This window comes from Takifugu rubripes, chromosome 2, assembly GCF_901000725.2.
Source record: "Takifugu rubripes chromosome 2, fTakRub1.2, whole genome shotgun sequence".
In the NCBI taxonomy this organism is placed as follows: domain Eukaryota; kingdom Metazoa; phylum Chordata; class Actinopteri; order Tetraodontiformes; family Tetraodontidae; genus Takifugu; species Takifugu rubripes.
In genome coordinates this window covers 6,382,948-6,397,957 of record NC_042286.1, presented here as the reverse complement: position 1 = coordinate 6,397,957, position 15,010 = coordinate 6,382,948, and the positions used below count along the sequence as shown (strand labels likewise).

The following is a 15,010-nucleotide window of genomic DNA, read 5'->3' as shown; positions in this document are numbered from 1 at the left end:
CAGCGGCGGCGGGTGTGGGGGCAGCTGTTCAACAGAACTGAGGAAGGCCCATCAGGATGTGTCTTTTATAGCTGGCTGGTACTTGAAGGCATCAAACCCTACTCACAGAGATGAGAGGCGTGGAGCCCTTCAAGCAGATGAATCCTGTGAGAGTGGAAATGATGGGGCTGTAGTTTTTTTAAAAAGGTCAGGACGAGGTTAGTTGAGGGTCAGGGACTCCGTAAACCTTCCTTTTGAGTCTGTTAACTGCTTCAAACAGTGCTTCTCAACATGTGCTAAAGCCTGGAAGACTTGCCCATATTTATTCCCCTGTCAATTTTGGTGGCTGTATCCAATTACCTTAGCTTAACATAAGATGAAGAGTGGAAAAACCAAGACAAAGATAAACTTTTTAGATCATTTACTCTGAAATTCTTAAATAAAGTAATTCTACAATTTCAACAAAACAAAAGGCATATTTGGTGTTTTTAGTCACAGGTGAAAAGTCTGGATATGATATCACAGCATATAAGACATATGTTAAAGCTTTTTACAGCAGCAATACTTGAAAAATGAAAAATCATGTTTAGAATTACTAGCCTCCGGATGACCCTATTCTACTGACACATCCAACTCCTCCTCAACCCTCAAGCCCATAACCTTTGCTCCCCAACACCATCTTGACCCTTGTTTCATTTCCATTACAACCCTCCTGTGGGGACTTGAACTTGTTGCCCCGTCTGAAACGGGTCGACAGCTCACTAAATCATCCCCTTTTAGTGGTGCTGCCCCCTTTTTCTATACACTTTAATCACCAGACTCCAGTAACTAGGAATATTGGGCCGGGTGTATGGAATTTACCCCATAAAATAAGGCTAGAGGCCACTGATGTGCTTCTTATGGCAGAATCACTGTGGAAATTCAAGGAGGAGGAGATGGGGCTCACTCTAGAAATGGGACAATCCATAGCTCAAGATCAACAGGTTCTACACCGTAAACTTGAGGCTGCCTCCTATCTTGCCGACAGTTTCTCATCTGGTAATGCCGGTGTCAGTGTTGGTAGGAGGCCTTGGTTCTTGTTGATTATTTATGGCTTGTCTGAGGACGATCTGAGGATATGCTTCCAAAAGTTCTGGCACACCTTTAAATTGGTTAACCCTCTGTAAGCATTATGTTGCTGTGCAAAGAAAAAGTTTTTGTCTTAAGATATCTTAAAATACGTCCTCTCGTAAGGTTCCCTGGTTGTCATTGATATACATGATGCCTTCACTGGTCAGTCCCTTTTTTTTGCACCCGTGCAATTCAACAGTTCATCTCAAAGCCTGCATCAATCCTAATCCTCCCTAAGGAAGCCCACTTTGTGTAGCAGCATGGAATTTCAAGGTGGTGTTGACATTGGACAGTGTGCTGGACAAATATCTCCAACTCCAACAAAAAAAAAAAACACAAGACAAATGGCAGACCGAAGCTCTCTGTGCTCTGGCAGGGAGTTTGCTGGTCTGGCTGAACTGGGGCCAGCCATTCAGTACAGGTGACGTCTTTCCGTGGGGAAAAAGAAGGAAAGCTAACCATTGAGGGTGGTGGACGGATGGAAGGTGAGGGTACAGACTAAAACAAGGATAAGCGGATGAAACAAATGAAAGGAAATAGGCTGCAGAACTATGATAATTGAGGTTCGACTCTGTACTAAAAATACTGCATTAATATTCTGCTACTGTGGCCTTCAAGTCCTTCAGCTGCGAAGGTGAAATAAAGCGTTATTTTGGACAAACTAGCAAGTCCAACTGTGTGGTGTTTTTGATTAGGGGTGAATGTTACATCATTTCAGAGGTGAAATCACACCCGCACACAGACGGGGCCCTGTGACCGTGACAGGCCTTCTCCCTACACGTAACACATTACCACACACGCGCGCACAACAATAACACAGACACCACACGTCCTTCGCAGATATAAGGCCCGTTCTGACAACCGCCAAGTTTACTTGGCACTGGTCAGTCTGGGGCGATCCAAGAAAAGCAACGCGGACCCACAAGAGGGCTGGGGCTTTTGTGTTTGTGGAGTGTCACACTTCATCATGGGGGAAACCTGTAACAGGCCCAAAAAGGCCTTTGAAGCCAAGGGAGGGGTGTGTGGGAATCGCCTCTGTGGCTACCTCTGATGTCAACTCCAATATTGGGATTGTGGGCTATTTCCTGGATTAGGATTGTGTTTGTCAGCTGAGAGGGAAACCATCCCTGGATTGTATATCAGAGCGCAGACAAACTAATCACAGCATCCCTCTAGATCATTTACAGGTTAGAAAGTATTTTCAGTAACATTAGTCACTGTTTTGCTGAGCCTGGTTACAATATTTATTCACCAAATCAACAAGTACTTTAATGAGTGAAGGAAAAAAAACAGTCATCATATATTCAAGCATGCTGGGTAATATGTATTTCTCTCTAAATATGAGATTAATGGTCCAGTTGGAGGAATTATGGGTAATTTATGGAAGCAAGACAGTTGACTGCAGTTTCAGTAGCTGGCATTAACCCTTTTATTACTTGAAAAGGCTGGCATTCTTTGATGGACCACAGCCTTTTTGCTGGAGCGTCACAAGGCTCAGCCACTGAAACCACAACATGAGCCGAGCACGCCGTGGGGAATTCCTAATCAAGGAGAAATATTTGGGAAATTACACATGTACTTAAAGACTTGGTTGATTTTTATTTGTTTTGGAATGGGGGTTTTCTTTGCCTGCAGTGTTAGATTAGTTGATTATTTATCTTAAAAATCCTGATTTCATACTCACTTAAGAATGTTATGCATGTTTTATATCTCCAGATGTTAAATTGTATGGTTTTAAGCTAAATTTAAGTCAGCTGACAAGTGATATATATATAATATACATTCACAGTCCATTTGGCATCCTTGAATATGTGTTCTTGCTCTAGAGTCAGGAGGATTATATTTTACATGAACTGGTAATGTTAATCATAGTCCCCAGTGGCTGAATGATATCTTTTTCATCTATCTCAGGAGCAAAATCATGATGAGATCACCAGTTTTTAGTGAGAGGTTTTAATGTTTGTAGTAAAGAACTCTCATCAACACTTTTTGTGCAATGGCTTGATCTTTATTACATGCATTGACATTTTTTTGTTCACGTAACTGTTTGCTTTTCCTCACCTATACAGAGTGACATCGGTTCCAACCTGTAGGTGGTGTTTACAGATAAACTAACTACCATACAAGGACTGATTAAAAGTATACTCTTTCTTTGCATTTACATCTTATACAGAATTGAGATCCATAAATGTGTAACATCTCTTCCGTACCTTAGCACACCAGCATTGCCATTTTCAGAAGGTACAGATGCTAACTGTGCATAAATCAGGTCTTAATCGATCCTGTAAAGTATCTTGATAGTGTTTTATTCCTGGGTCTAGGCCTTATTGCCCAAAATGAACAGGGACATTCATCAAATGCAATTCAAACCCTTGGCTGGGTTCGGGATGCTGGGTAGGCAGATTAAATGCAAATACAAGTAGCGCTGAAAATAATCTCAAAAGGCTGATCAAAGATTATTTTAAAGGCCAAGTTGTGATTATCCAGGGGGAAAAATGATCTCAGGGCTTTCACAAAAGAGCAGCAGCTGATGAGGGGAACCAATTTCCTTTAATTCGAATGCGTTTGGGTGTTTAAAAGCAAATGGGATGATGCTGAAAAGCCAGATTCTCTTTGGGGGATTTAGAAAGAAAAAAATAAAACCCTCAATTACTGTTTGCAGGGCTGGGGCTGTTGTTAAAGATGGTGCCATGATCAAACACAATTTGGATCAAACCACGACTTTATTTCACATTCTCTCACATTTACAATCAAGGACCGATTAGCCTCAGACATTAACGAGCCCACTAATCCATTTGGGCCCCTCGTGATAACGGTTAATTGTCTGTAAAAATGTGTACAGATCCCCGTTTGGGTTGTTTACTAACTGATTTGGATGTGGTTAGACCCTAAAGAGGTATCATTATGTTGATAGTTCTTTGGAAAATGAGCCCCTGATGGAGGCAACACCAGAGAGGAAATAAAGTTAAGGATCCACAGGACTGTCTTCAATCATTTCCCACAAACGTATCACTTTGCTGAGATAACATTTGGCTGTCATCAGCCCTCATCAAACTTCACCTATAATTAACTTGTCATTACATGTGTAGCTAGCTACACTATAGCTTCATTTATAGAGAGAAACTCTAGTAGATTCAGATGTTGATTCATACTGTGAGGTCCAGAAAAAAAGAACTGGAAGAAAAGATGCTTTAATTTGGCACTGCATCGTCTGCTTCATGTTTCTGGCTAGGACAAAACTTAAAACCAAATTAGTCGAAATCCAACTTGAGTTCTGCATTAAATCAGAGTAATAACACTGGTTTGAGCTGTGAAAGAACATTTTCTGTGATGTGACCAGTGTTCACTGAGAAAGGAAGAAATTACGACCACTAAAATAAAGCCTGCTGCTCAGCAAAAATGTCCTGTAATTAATGTTGAGCATCTCTTTAAATGATAATCCAAGATCCCTGCAGACAAGATTCCCGTAGCAACCACACAGTTCCTAAAAATTTAAACAGCGGCTTTGTTGTTGATCGTGACATGATCCAGCTAAATTCCGGCGCTGATAGCAAGAAAATTTATTGAGCATCATAAACATGCAGATTAATTGTGGAGATAAAGTTTTATTATTAAAAGAGTGTGTCACTGAGCAGTGTAGTACTTGGGTTGTCACATTGTTTAAGAGTCTACAAGCGTGGATGTGTGTTTGCGGTCTGGCCACTCAGCACGTAACCTTGGCCGCCCCGTTCTGACAATCAATTTACGGTCTTGTGATTTGAGGCCTTCGAGTTTCTCATCGCATCCAAAGTTTTCGTGTCCTTGTGTGGCAAAAATTAGTTTGTGTGTCCGTGTAAATCACCTGTCGTATCGTATGCACATGCTACTTTAAGAAAAGGCCAAGGGTGTCATTTCATTCCCGCCGCCATGCTTTATATTTATGCGTCTCATATTCCCATCTATTGGCTGTATCTGCGGCTGGCTATCCATCAACACCCTTTTTTTTCTTTTTTTTTTTTAATCCCTGCTGCATCAACAATAAGGACATAAACTGCTTTTTATGTCAGCAAAATGCAACCGCAAATAAATCCAGAGCCGCCCACCTCTTTATTTGTCTGGGTAATATTAAAATTGAAGTGACCCAGTTTAAATCAGTCTTATCCTGTCTGTCAAAACTTCAGTTGGAGTTAGTACACACATGGTGCTTTGTAAAGCATTAAAGGAATTTTTTTTTCAGTATTACTCATCCGAATCAAATGAAGTTTGTCCTTTCATGCTGAAGGGATTGTTTTCTGATTATCCTGCCCCACAGGGACTAAATATAACTATTACAACTGCAGTATACCTTAATAAATCATACTGCTTTCATGTTTACAGTACATAAATTATTTATAGTATCCACTTGGACAAATGAATCAAGCTATGCAACACATTGGTATGATTAAATACTGTTTATAAAACAAAAGGAAAACACACCAGAGACCAAGTTTTTGGGAAATGTGCTCTCAAACACCAAGTAACACATTTTTGTAGTGGAGATTATGCCTTATATAAAATTACATTGAATAGTATATTACCCATTCAAAAGCAGTTCTTGTTCTCAGTTTGTATACCCAGAGTATTCCACGATGCAAATGGTGTTTGTAGTGTGGTACATTTTATGTTCAGGATGAACATGACAAAAAACATCAACCAAAAAAAAGCACTGGGATGAAAACATGTCTCACCCCATTTTGTACAGTCAAACAAAATCCATTGCCTTTAGCCTGCTTAGGGGTGGAAGGTGAGGGAAACACACACACAAAAAAGCCGTGCAATTACTATGTTCTGGCACAGCAACAGAGAGTAAAGAGCATCAAAGACTTTCCTCTGAGCAAACTGGGGCTCCCTCAGAGGAAAAAGTCAAACTCTGTGAATACCACCGCATGGACTTTGGGTTCTCTCCTGAGACACACAAGGCAATAGGTGTGTGCCAGCATCATTATTGCAGTTATTTGCACACCATACCCTTCCACGGGTAGTTTTTTCAACAATGCAGAGTGCATCACCAGTACTTTGAATAATATTTTCAGTATATTTTATTGAAAATTGAAATCATGTCACACTTTTAAAATATTTTATTGCTTAAAACCAAAATTACAATGCAAACATCTAATATAAATGGCATTTAAATCCCAGAGGGGGAGAGCATATCGGCTCTGATTTTCTATCAGGCATATTTTTGGACGACTTGCTATTTACCGTGGTCCTTTGACAACCCGGAAGTGTAGTGCTCTTACATGCGTACATGCAACCGGTTGCTAAGCACAGTGTCTAGTTGTGGACCATTATAGAGTACTGAACCGGTTCCCATTTGACTCTAGAGGAACATTAAGAAGATGAAAGTAGTCGCGTTGATAAGGTAATCGCGCTGATCTGTAGTATCCGTGTCACAGTTCACACATTGGCACAAACTCGAATGTTTTTCTTGGTAGCTACAAAAATCTATGTTGCTGTGCTGTAGGAATACTAAAATAATCCACTGGATAAGGTATTTGTCTGTCATTTTTCCTGTTTTACCTCAATACCTCAACAGTATTATTAAAGATTATTTCATGTACAACTCTCTACCTCTGCCTATTAGGATGACACCACTACATCTCCCTGATAATGCATAAGTCTGCTTTTTGAATGAACAAGTCATGTTTATTTACCTTGCCTGTTTCTCCCGTTGTCTTTTAGTGGCGGCAAAGACAGCTGCTACAACATGATGCAGTGTGTGGCTGCTGGTCACCAGATTGTAGCACTGGCTAATCTCCGTCCTGCAAACACAGGTGAGGAAAAGGTACTGCTGGGGTTTTTATGATCTACGACTGACACTAGCCCCAATGTGGGCCAGCCACCTGCACTTCTGCTGAACAATGAATTAAGAACTTTTTCTCTGTGGCAATTTACTTTACATGCCTTTAACATAACTGAAAAATTCCCCAATAAAATGCCACCATGTACAGTGGGATTAAACTCCTGCTCATGTTTGGCTTTTTGAGTTTAGCATTGAAGCTCAGCAGTTTGCCTAAACTTCAAAAAATCAGTTTGCAATTATTTCAGTTTGACAAAAATTTGGTGCAAAATAAAACCCATCCACAAAATATATTGGAAATATATTCTATAATTATTTTGATTACACATTTCTATTGCTCTGTCCTTCATTACAGCTGGAAATTAAAACATTTAAACATTAATATGTTGTTCCAATTTTGTATATAAATCAATATAGACATGGTAAAATTAAAAGTATAAAATTACTGCTATTTTAATATTATTATTCATTTATTTTTACATTAAGCATGGTTTTCTTTGTGCTTTTGAAATCAAGGTTTTCCAGACCTGCCGATTGTTTCTATTATATCTAGTTTTTTCATCTCGTCCTTCATGTTACAGATGAGTTGGACAGCTACATGTACCAAACAGTGGGCCACCAGGCCATAGATCTGTATGCTGAAGCTATGGATCTGCCCTTATACAGACGTATTATCCAGGGCTCCAGCCTAGACACCAGCAAGAATTACACTAAAACAGATGGCGATGAGGTGGAAGACCTGTATGACCTCCTGCACCTTGTCAAGGTATGTGTGCTGTAAGGTTTACATAGTCGCATAAGAATAATATCTGCTTGCCATTGTTTTACTGAATGTTATTGTTGCACAGACATTACACCATGGTAAAAAAGAGATTCAATCTTATTCTGGATAGAATTACAATACACCGTAACTATGTAAACTCCCTGTTGCAGTGCTTCATTGTGTGTTTACGCTCAAGCAGTCATCATTTTGACTCTGTGCCGCCACTGACATATGCTTGAGTGCTTTTTACTCAGCGCTGCTAAACTTTTTATCCCAGCAAGGGTTCATGACATATGTCAGACCCTTGAGAATTTTGCAGCTCATTCTACGCAGATTCTGAGTTACTTTGTTTCCCATCAGAACCGGTTCGAGAGATTCTGCTTGTCTGCCTTCATCTGGCCCAGCGAGAGGTCCTCAAAGATGATTGCAAAGCGCAGCCAAGCTGCTCAGGAAATTAAAAAGCTATGTTAGTGCTTTTAGTCTGTCAAATTGAGTGTGTCTCGATTTCACTTTCAAAGCGGCGTGTGTTTTCTCTTTTATCTCACTCTGGGAAATTGTGTGTCCATTCTACCAGTTTATGAATGTTTGATGTGTGAAGTTAAAGTGAGGTGCCCTTCAACAACTGGCTTCACAGGCATTTTTTTTCTCCTTACACACGTGACAGAATATCAGATGCAAAAATTAATCACCAAATTAATATTTAATCAAACACCACTTTAGCCAGGATGTTGAGAAAATATTCATTTGATGCCAAATTATGTATGAGACCTTGGTGGTCTGATGTGGTGCAGGGTGGCTGACTGACAGGTCCGAGACAACTGCACGCGCGTTTAACACACCGCTGCCACCGGCTGCTTACCTGACCGCCTGCAGCCATGAGGAAACTACCTGGACACACATCAATGGCAGCAGTGTCCCGCCCTGCTGTCAGTACAAACAGTGTGGGATTGATTCTCTGTAATGCTTTTTTTTTTTTTTACCCCTCTGCTCCCCCCTTGCACACAAACTCTCATTTTAGCTTGCAGCATCAAAATTTAAGAGCCTCTTATGGGATGGAGGATAGGAGTTTGTTGTTGAGTTGGCTGGACGTGGTGTAAATGGAAAGAGGGAGAGAGAGTGAGTGTGCTTCGACTCGTCTCGGATTTTCCTGTAGGTCTGTGTGGAGACATGTTCATCCAGAGCTGAGGGCTGCTCCAGGGCCCCTGCATGTCCGCACACCGGCTGTGTGGCAAGAGCCAGTCAGCCCGCCTCAGGGCATTATGCACCCTCTGTCTGACTTTCTTTGTCGTCTTCTGTGGAAGGAGCAGGGTTTGCATGCCAAAGCTCATGCTCATGAGTATCTCCTGAATGTCCTCACAAAGCCAAATTTCTAATCAGTGTTAACAGTGAAATAGTGAGTATCTCTTTGGCAAGTGATGAAATGTACAACTCTGCCCCTGGTCATGTTCCTAATTGCAAAGGGCTGCAAGTTTTTCTTTTTTGAGGGCTTCTCTGGTCCGACCTCATCAGTCAGTCTCCCGTGGGGCCTTCGTGGCCAGCAGATCTGAAACTCTGAGACTGGTTTCCCCCTCTCGTCGTCATCAACAGACCTGCACCATAAACAACAGGCTTCCTCTCTCTCTTAATGAAATATGTCAACCATTAGAGTCAAAGCTCTGTCGTTGCTTTTTTCTTTCTGTAGCATTCCCATTTTACACATCAGCACATGGTGAATGGTCGTAGACTCCTGAACTTTTGAAACACGCGGTTAAGTCTGAGCATTTGACAGCCATGAATTGTGGTTTCAGTTATATAGCTAACTTTTACGCTTGGTTTAGTAGGATTTTACTATGTAATAAAGTGTGTGGTGTTGTTGAGTGGTTAAGGAAATGAAAGAGCAAGCAATAACCCCCCCCCCCCCCCAAAAAAAAGAAAGCATTTGATAATGAGCCGTTAAACCACTCTTACTGAAAAAGAACAGGTTTTGCATTTTTTAAAAACCTGTTCTGTTTGTAAAGTGTGATATTTTGAAAGATTCTTCCTAGCAGTTTGAATTAATTAGAACTTACAAGATTATTTTTGGCGAATGACACACGAGCTAAGATGAAAGAATTTCCTTCTCACTTTGGAAGTTGATGTATTTTCGTCGCTCCTCTCTCGTGCAGAGCCGGCTCCAGCTCTGTAGCGTGAGCCAACAGTGCCATCTACGGATCACTCTTAGAAGCTGACAGACTGGAGAGGCTCTCCAGTATTTGGCCTCTAGAAAAACGTTTGGAGCCATTCAAAAGCCTCAAAGAAAGAGATCATATTCTTCAGAAGCATTGTTGATAGGGTGCGGGGGGGTCGGGGGGGCTGAGGGGGAAGACCCAATTATAAGAAAGAAAAAAATGAGCCTTCCTTCCTCTGGCAGTGGTGATAGTGGCAGGATGACAATGCGAGCCTATCATTGGCTCCTTTGCTCTCATCACTGGCTGCGATTCTTTGAAGTCTGAAACCTGATAGATTTGCAAGCCGCTGCGTTCTCCATTCGATCCTGCTCGTTGCTGATCTTTGAACCCGCTCTCCGAGGCAGAGGAATAACAGTTTTGTCAACAGCAGGAAGGGGGATTTTATACTTATGGACATCTGACGCCATAAATGTGCGTTTCCATACGGCTGATGACATGCTTTGGTCCTCTGCCGGCTAGAATGCGCGTACATGAATCAAACGTCTTTGTTTGAGTTGTTGTTGGCAATCCTCGGGCTACTTTGCGTAAATGTTCTCGTTTGGGTAGATTCTGTGGAAGCTGGGTCTTCACTCATGTGTCTGGACTTCATGTGTGCGGTTTGTCTGCTCTCCTGTGCTGTGATCTACTCTGATGTGTGATACAGATCAGCAGTGTCAGTCACCCGCGGCTGTAATGGCAGTTCCCCCAAAGGCCCGCAAAACCCCTCATATTAGTCATATCACATCCCTCAAGTCCTTTATCCTTCTCTCTGTGCTCTGTGACCTGACACAGTGGCTCTTTATGCCCCGTGACCCTGCTTGTGTGCGCGCGCCCGTGCACATTTGTGCGTTCAAGGTCAGGTCAAATCAGGCCTCTATTACAAGATAACACGCCTATCTCTGTTCTCCACACTCACCTCTGCCTCTCGTTTTCGTTTTCGCCCCGCTTTACTTCTTTGAACTGTAAGGCGAAATCAGCATGCCAATCTGATCTGCAACTTTTTTTGTTTGGCGCATTAGAATTTAAGGATGGAAACCTTCCGACCACACGGACATTTTTTTTTAAACTAACGACCTCTCTGCCAGTGAGGTTGGGTAGCTTCATGGAGCCATGGCTGATATTTGAGAAGGTGGTGGCTCTGTTGCTGCATCTCTTCTACCTTTGAACTGATGAATGAAGACAAAGACATTTAGGCTCTCAGGCTCATTAGAGTGATGAGGAACAATAGACGATATCTGTGCTTCTGTGCAGTTCTTCCCATCAGCTCTAATTAGCCACTGTGTGACATCTCTGTCATACGCAGGCCCAACCGTGGGAATGATGGAAATGTTACATTCAAATCTAATTTCCTGTCCTGTAATGCATTTGACTTTTCAGAGACCTAAACCGCTTCCGAGTATTTTAATTTTACGTTGTATTTTTTTTTTAAGCAATACGGTTCCTGAAATCTCTTAGCCAGCCAACCCAGTGAACCAGGACTTGGGCTCTGGGACCTCCTGCTGCAAAGGTTAATGGATGATGGATGGTTTGCCTGAGACCTTTATTGTAAATTTGTTATCTAAAAGCACATTTTTTTTCATTGAAGTAACCCTTCTGCTGAAACTCATTCCCCAAATTCACTTTCTTTTGACCTTTATCAGACACACACTCCTCCCTCATCCTCCGTCTTTACCGCTTGTCTATTATTGACAACTATGGGGGCCCCTCTGAGACCACAGTACCCCCACGTGTCTGAATGTACTTTTTTCATTCTTCATCCTTCCACCTTCCCTTCTTGTCCACCTTGGTCTCGGTTGTGTTGTTGTCGCGCTTTCATCCGGAGCCTTCAGAAGCCTAGCACGAGCGCCCTGACGGAGGTGTATCCTGCTGTGAGGAAAGCAGGGAGAAGAGCGAAAAGATGGGAGGGGAGGAAGATGAGGAGGAGGAGGAGGAGGGCAGATGGTGGCAAGCAGGGAGGCGGAGGGATCTCCTGTTGAACCAGTAGCTGGTATTGATTAGAGAGCCAAGGTGTTGTGAGACTCTGTGAGGACGGTTGTGAGCTGCGAAGGGAGGGGAGAGGTGGTCGGAATCAAACACACCGCCCTTCTCTGATTACTGGTGCGTGCAGCATTAGATGGTCATCGGGGGCTCAACAGGAAAATGGATTTCTTTAAAAAGCTGCCTAATACATAAATCATGACCTCTGGGGTCACAGCAAGGGTTTAGTGAGATCAGATCAATAACAAAGCTAATTTGAGCTTGTTGGAGCCGGTTTGTTGTACAGAGAAACCTCAAAATTGGATAATTAGGAATTAGCTCATAAGTGGTGGAAAATAACTTACTTGTACCGAGTACAAGTATCATCACACGGCAGCATTGAAACACCTGTCTCTGCCCAGTGAATGCTGTGCGATGCCCATTGTTATCTTTTCCTTTGGTCTGCGAATGCTTGTATGTATTTTGTCGGCAACACGATGGTGGTGGAGTGGAGATTGTGGGCTTGTTTTGCACTAGGGAGGATAGCATTAACACTCTGATAATGGCACTGTGCATTGTTCAGCAGGCCATGTGGAAGTGGTGGGACAGGATCTATTAGATGCAGGCCCATTTCCCTCCAACTGACGCTAACAGTCCCCACAAACATTAGATAAAGAGCCTTGCCCCAAGCCTTTGTAATTTGTTTGTATTTTTCTGCCTAATGTACTTTACTCAATCTTGTTTAGCGATGATGGAAGCTGATAGCCTTATCTTGCCTCGCCAAGGGCATGAGCCTCTACCAATGCTTGGTTAAATATTGTTCCAGTGAAGAATGCGTGTATTTATGGTTGTTTTTTTTCTTCTGATGTTTTATTTTGATGCAGGATAAATATCTAATTGTAAATGCAACTGGTTATTTGCATGTGCTATATGGAATAATACGCTCTCTGTGTTCTAAATACACCATAACAGAAAACCTGTGACTATAATTTCGCATTTGTTTGATCGTCCATATTAAAAAGTAAGTGAAAAATGGATCCTTTCGAAAGCCTAGCTGTCTGAATAAGGCTTCTCAGTCTTACTTGCATGCTTTCTTGCTTTTTTTCGGAAACATTTCAGATGTTTTGCTGCTATAGCTGCTTTGTTTTTATCAGCACAGTTACATCTTTAATGTCAATTATACAATTAAATTAAGCAATAGTCAGCAAATAAGCTAATTCCTCTATTTTATTTGTAACCATTGTAACCGTGTGCAGTTGCAAAGAACAAGTCCGTCACACACGCAAAGGGCTTTGCAGAGAAGGTCTGATGTGAAATAAAAACCATTAAACTCATAAATGGGAGCTGCGCGTCAGTTCCAGCGCTGGCTGAGACAGCTTAGCCAAGTCTTTTAACTCCTCACCATTCATCTACTCCAAAATGAAGAGAGTTTTTATGCTTTGTTTTGCTTTGTGAGCTGTTCCCTTGTAGAAATATTTGTGGCAGGCCCATCACCTCCTGCAGCTAAAGTCATAACCAGTCATAGAAAAAACACCGTCTGGGGTCTGGAGAGTAGGTTAAGTCAGCGTCATTGCTATATTTTCCCCTGGTCTCTCTCTGGGGAGAGACGGGTTGGAAGTCGGTCAGAGATCGGTGAAGTGGTGGTGCATGATATCTAGAGGATGGGGGCCAGGATGCCAAGAGCCTGGAACCTGACCTCCGAAGAAAAAACACATTTACATTTTGCTGTGTGTGTGTAAGATGGAGAGACGGAGCTGTGAGATTTGTGTGTCCCCTTGATATTCTCTTGGAATAGTGGTTTGAAGAATTATCGGGGGGGTGTTTTGGGAGCTCATTTAAAAAGTTGATTGCCCGTGACCAAAAATAAAGATGACCATATATTTTAATGTTGAAAAAGCTATCAACATTTCAGATTTGGGAAGAGCTTTGGTTGGCTGAATTGCATGTATTCATGGAGAGCGATAAATGACCTTATGTCTCCCTGCTGTTTCTCCACATTTAGTTTTCCATCCTTGAAGATATGGAAAGCCTCCTTGTCCTCGACCCGCTGAAACCAGGGCTTTGTGCTTGCCTTGGCGAGGGCGATCTCCCTCCCTGCCTGAGGACTGGCCGTGCCTATGTTTATGTAACCATATATATCCGAAAGGAAACTTGTGAAATGTTAATCTCACTACGTTTTAACCCCGATGAGTTTCTACATTTTCCAGCTGTGCGGCGTGGCATATTTATGCTCGGGCTCAATCACTGAAAACAGCTCTGTCTTTGTAGATGAATCACTATGCGAGGCTAGTGTGCGTGCATGTGCGTGTGTTTTAACTGTACACCTGAACCCTAAACCTAACTCTAGCCGATAGAGCTGCTCTAATGTAGCATTGGATTATAACAGGTTGACCTTTTCCTACTTTTAATCCATTTCTTGGCAGGAATGTGCACAGCCTGACCCGTCACTTGTCACATTGCTGCGGGATGATAAGCACCTCTCACTCATCACACCGATGGCACAATGTCCTGTGTCACTTCCTTTGTTGACTGCTCGTACCGTCCTTGTCCCAGCAGAGGCGAAACCGTCTTCCTCTTCCACACTTCCCTCCCCATTCTTCTCCCCTGACCTGCATCGCTGGACCAAGAGTTGGTGGTTGATATTCTGACGCTCAGCACGGTTGAGTTATCACTGTGAGCCATCCACCAGCACAAAGGAAGAGTTTGTCTCTCAACAGTTCCTCCAGACAGAGCCACCTATTGAGTTAAGGATATGGCTTGGAAGCATTTTAAACGAGGTTTTGGGTGGTTTTGCAGACATGGTGCTAAACCTGCACGTCCACTGTTGCAGCAGTTGAATGTGCTCTGCCCCACCGTGCGCAGTGGGCGCGGCATAAATGTGCCAGAAACTGTATCCTGTAGCCTCTGCAAACTTCTGCCATAACCAGGCTCTCTTTGATGAAGTCACCTTGGAGGATGTCTGCGCTGAATGGTAATGAGAAAACTGATTTAAGACAAAGAGCCAGTGTCTCCTCCCACTAAGCTCACATCCCGCTTCCTGTCAGTTTGGCATGTCTGAGTTGTCAGGACAGCGCAACACGCCCCAGGACTCTGTCCACATTACATTAAACAGAATCACTTGACCCTCGCTGGCCCCCATCCCCTGCACTACATCTACTCCAGCTTTCTACAACATCGTCCAAGGCCCCCCTTTTTGTG

General features: G+C 42.6%; 1 protein-coding gene across 4 annotated transcripts in view; it reads left to right on the top strand.

Annotated features, from left to right (window-relative positions):
- Nucleotides 1-6,312: 6,312 nt before the first annotated feature.
- dph6 (diphthamine biosynthesis 6) overlaps nt 6,313-15,010 on the top strand; it is a 43,684-nt gene continuing 34,986 nt past the window's right edge. For 2 of the 4 annotated variants that reach the window (XM_029827658.1, XM_011618590.2), the window contains exons 1-3: nt 6,313-6,469; nt 6,790-6,881; nt 7,489-7,673. In XM_029827658.1, the coding sequence (XP_029683518.1) occupies nt 6,447-6,469; nt 6,790-6,881; nt 7,489-7,673 (300 nt within the window). In that variant the 5' untranslated portion in view covers nt 6,313-6,446. Of the gene's footprint in view, nt 6,470-6,789; nt 6,893-7,488; nt 7,674-15,010 lie in introns of those variants that run through there. The other 2 variants (XM_029827666.1, XM_029827676.1) reach the window with 2 other exon arrangements.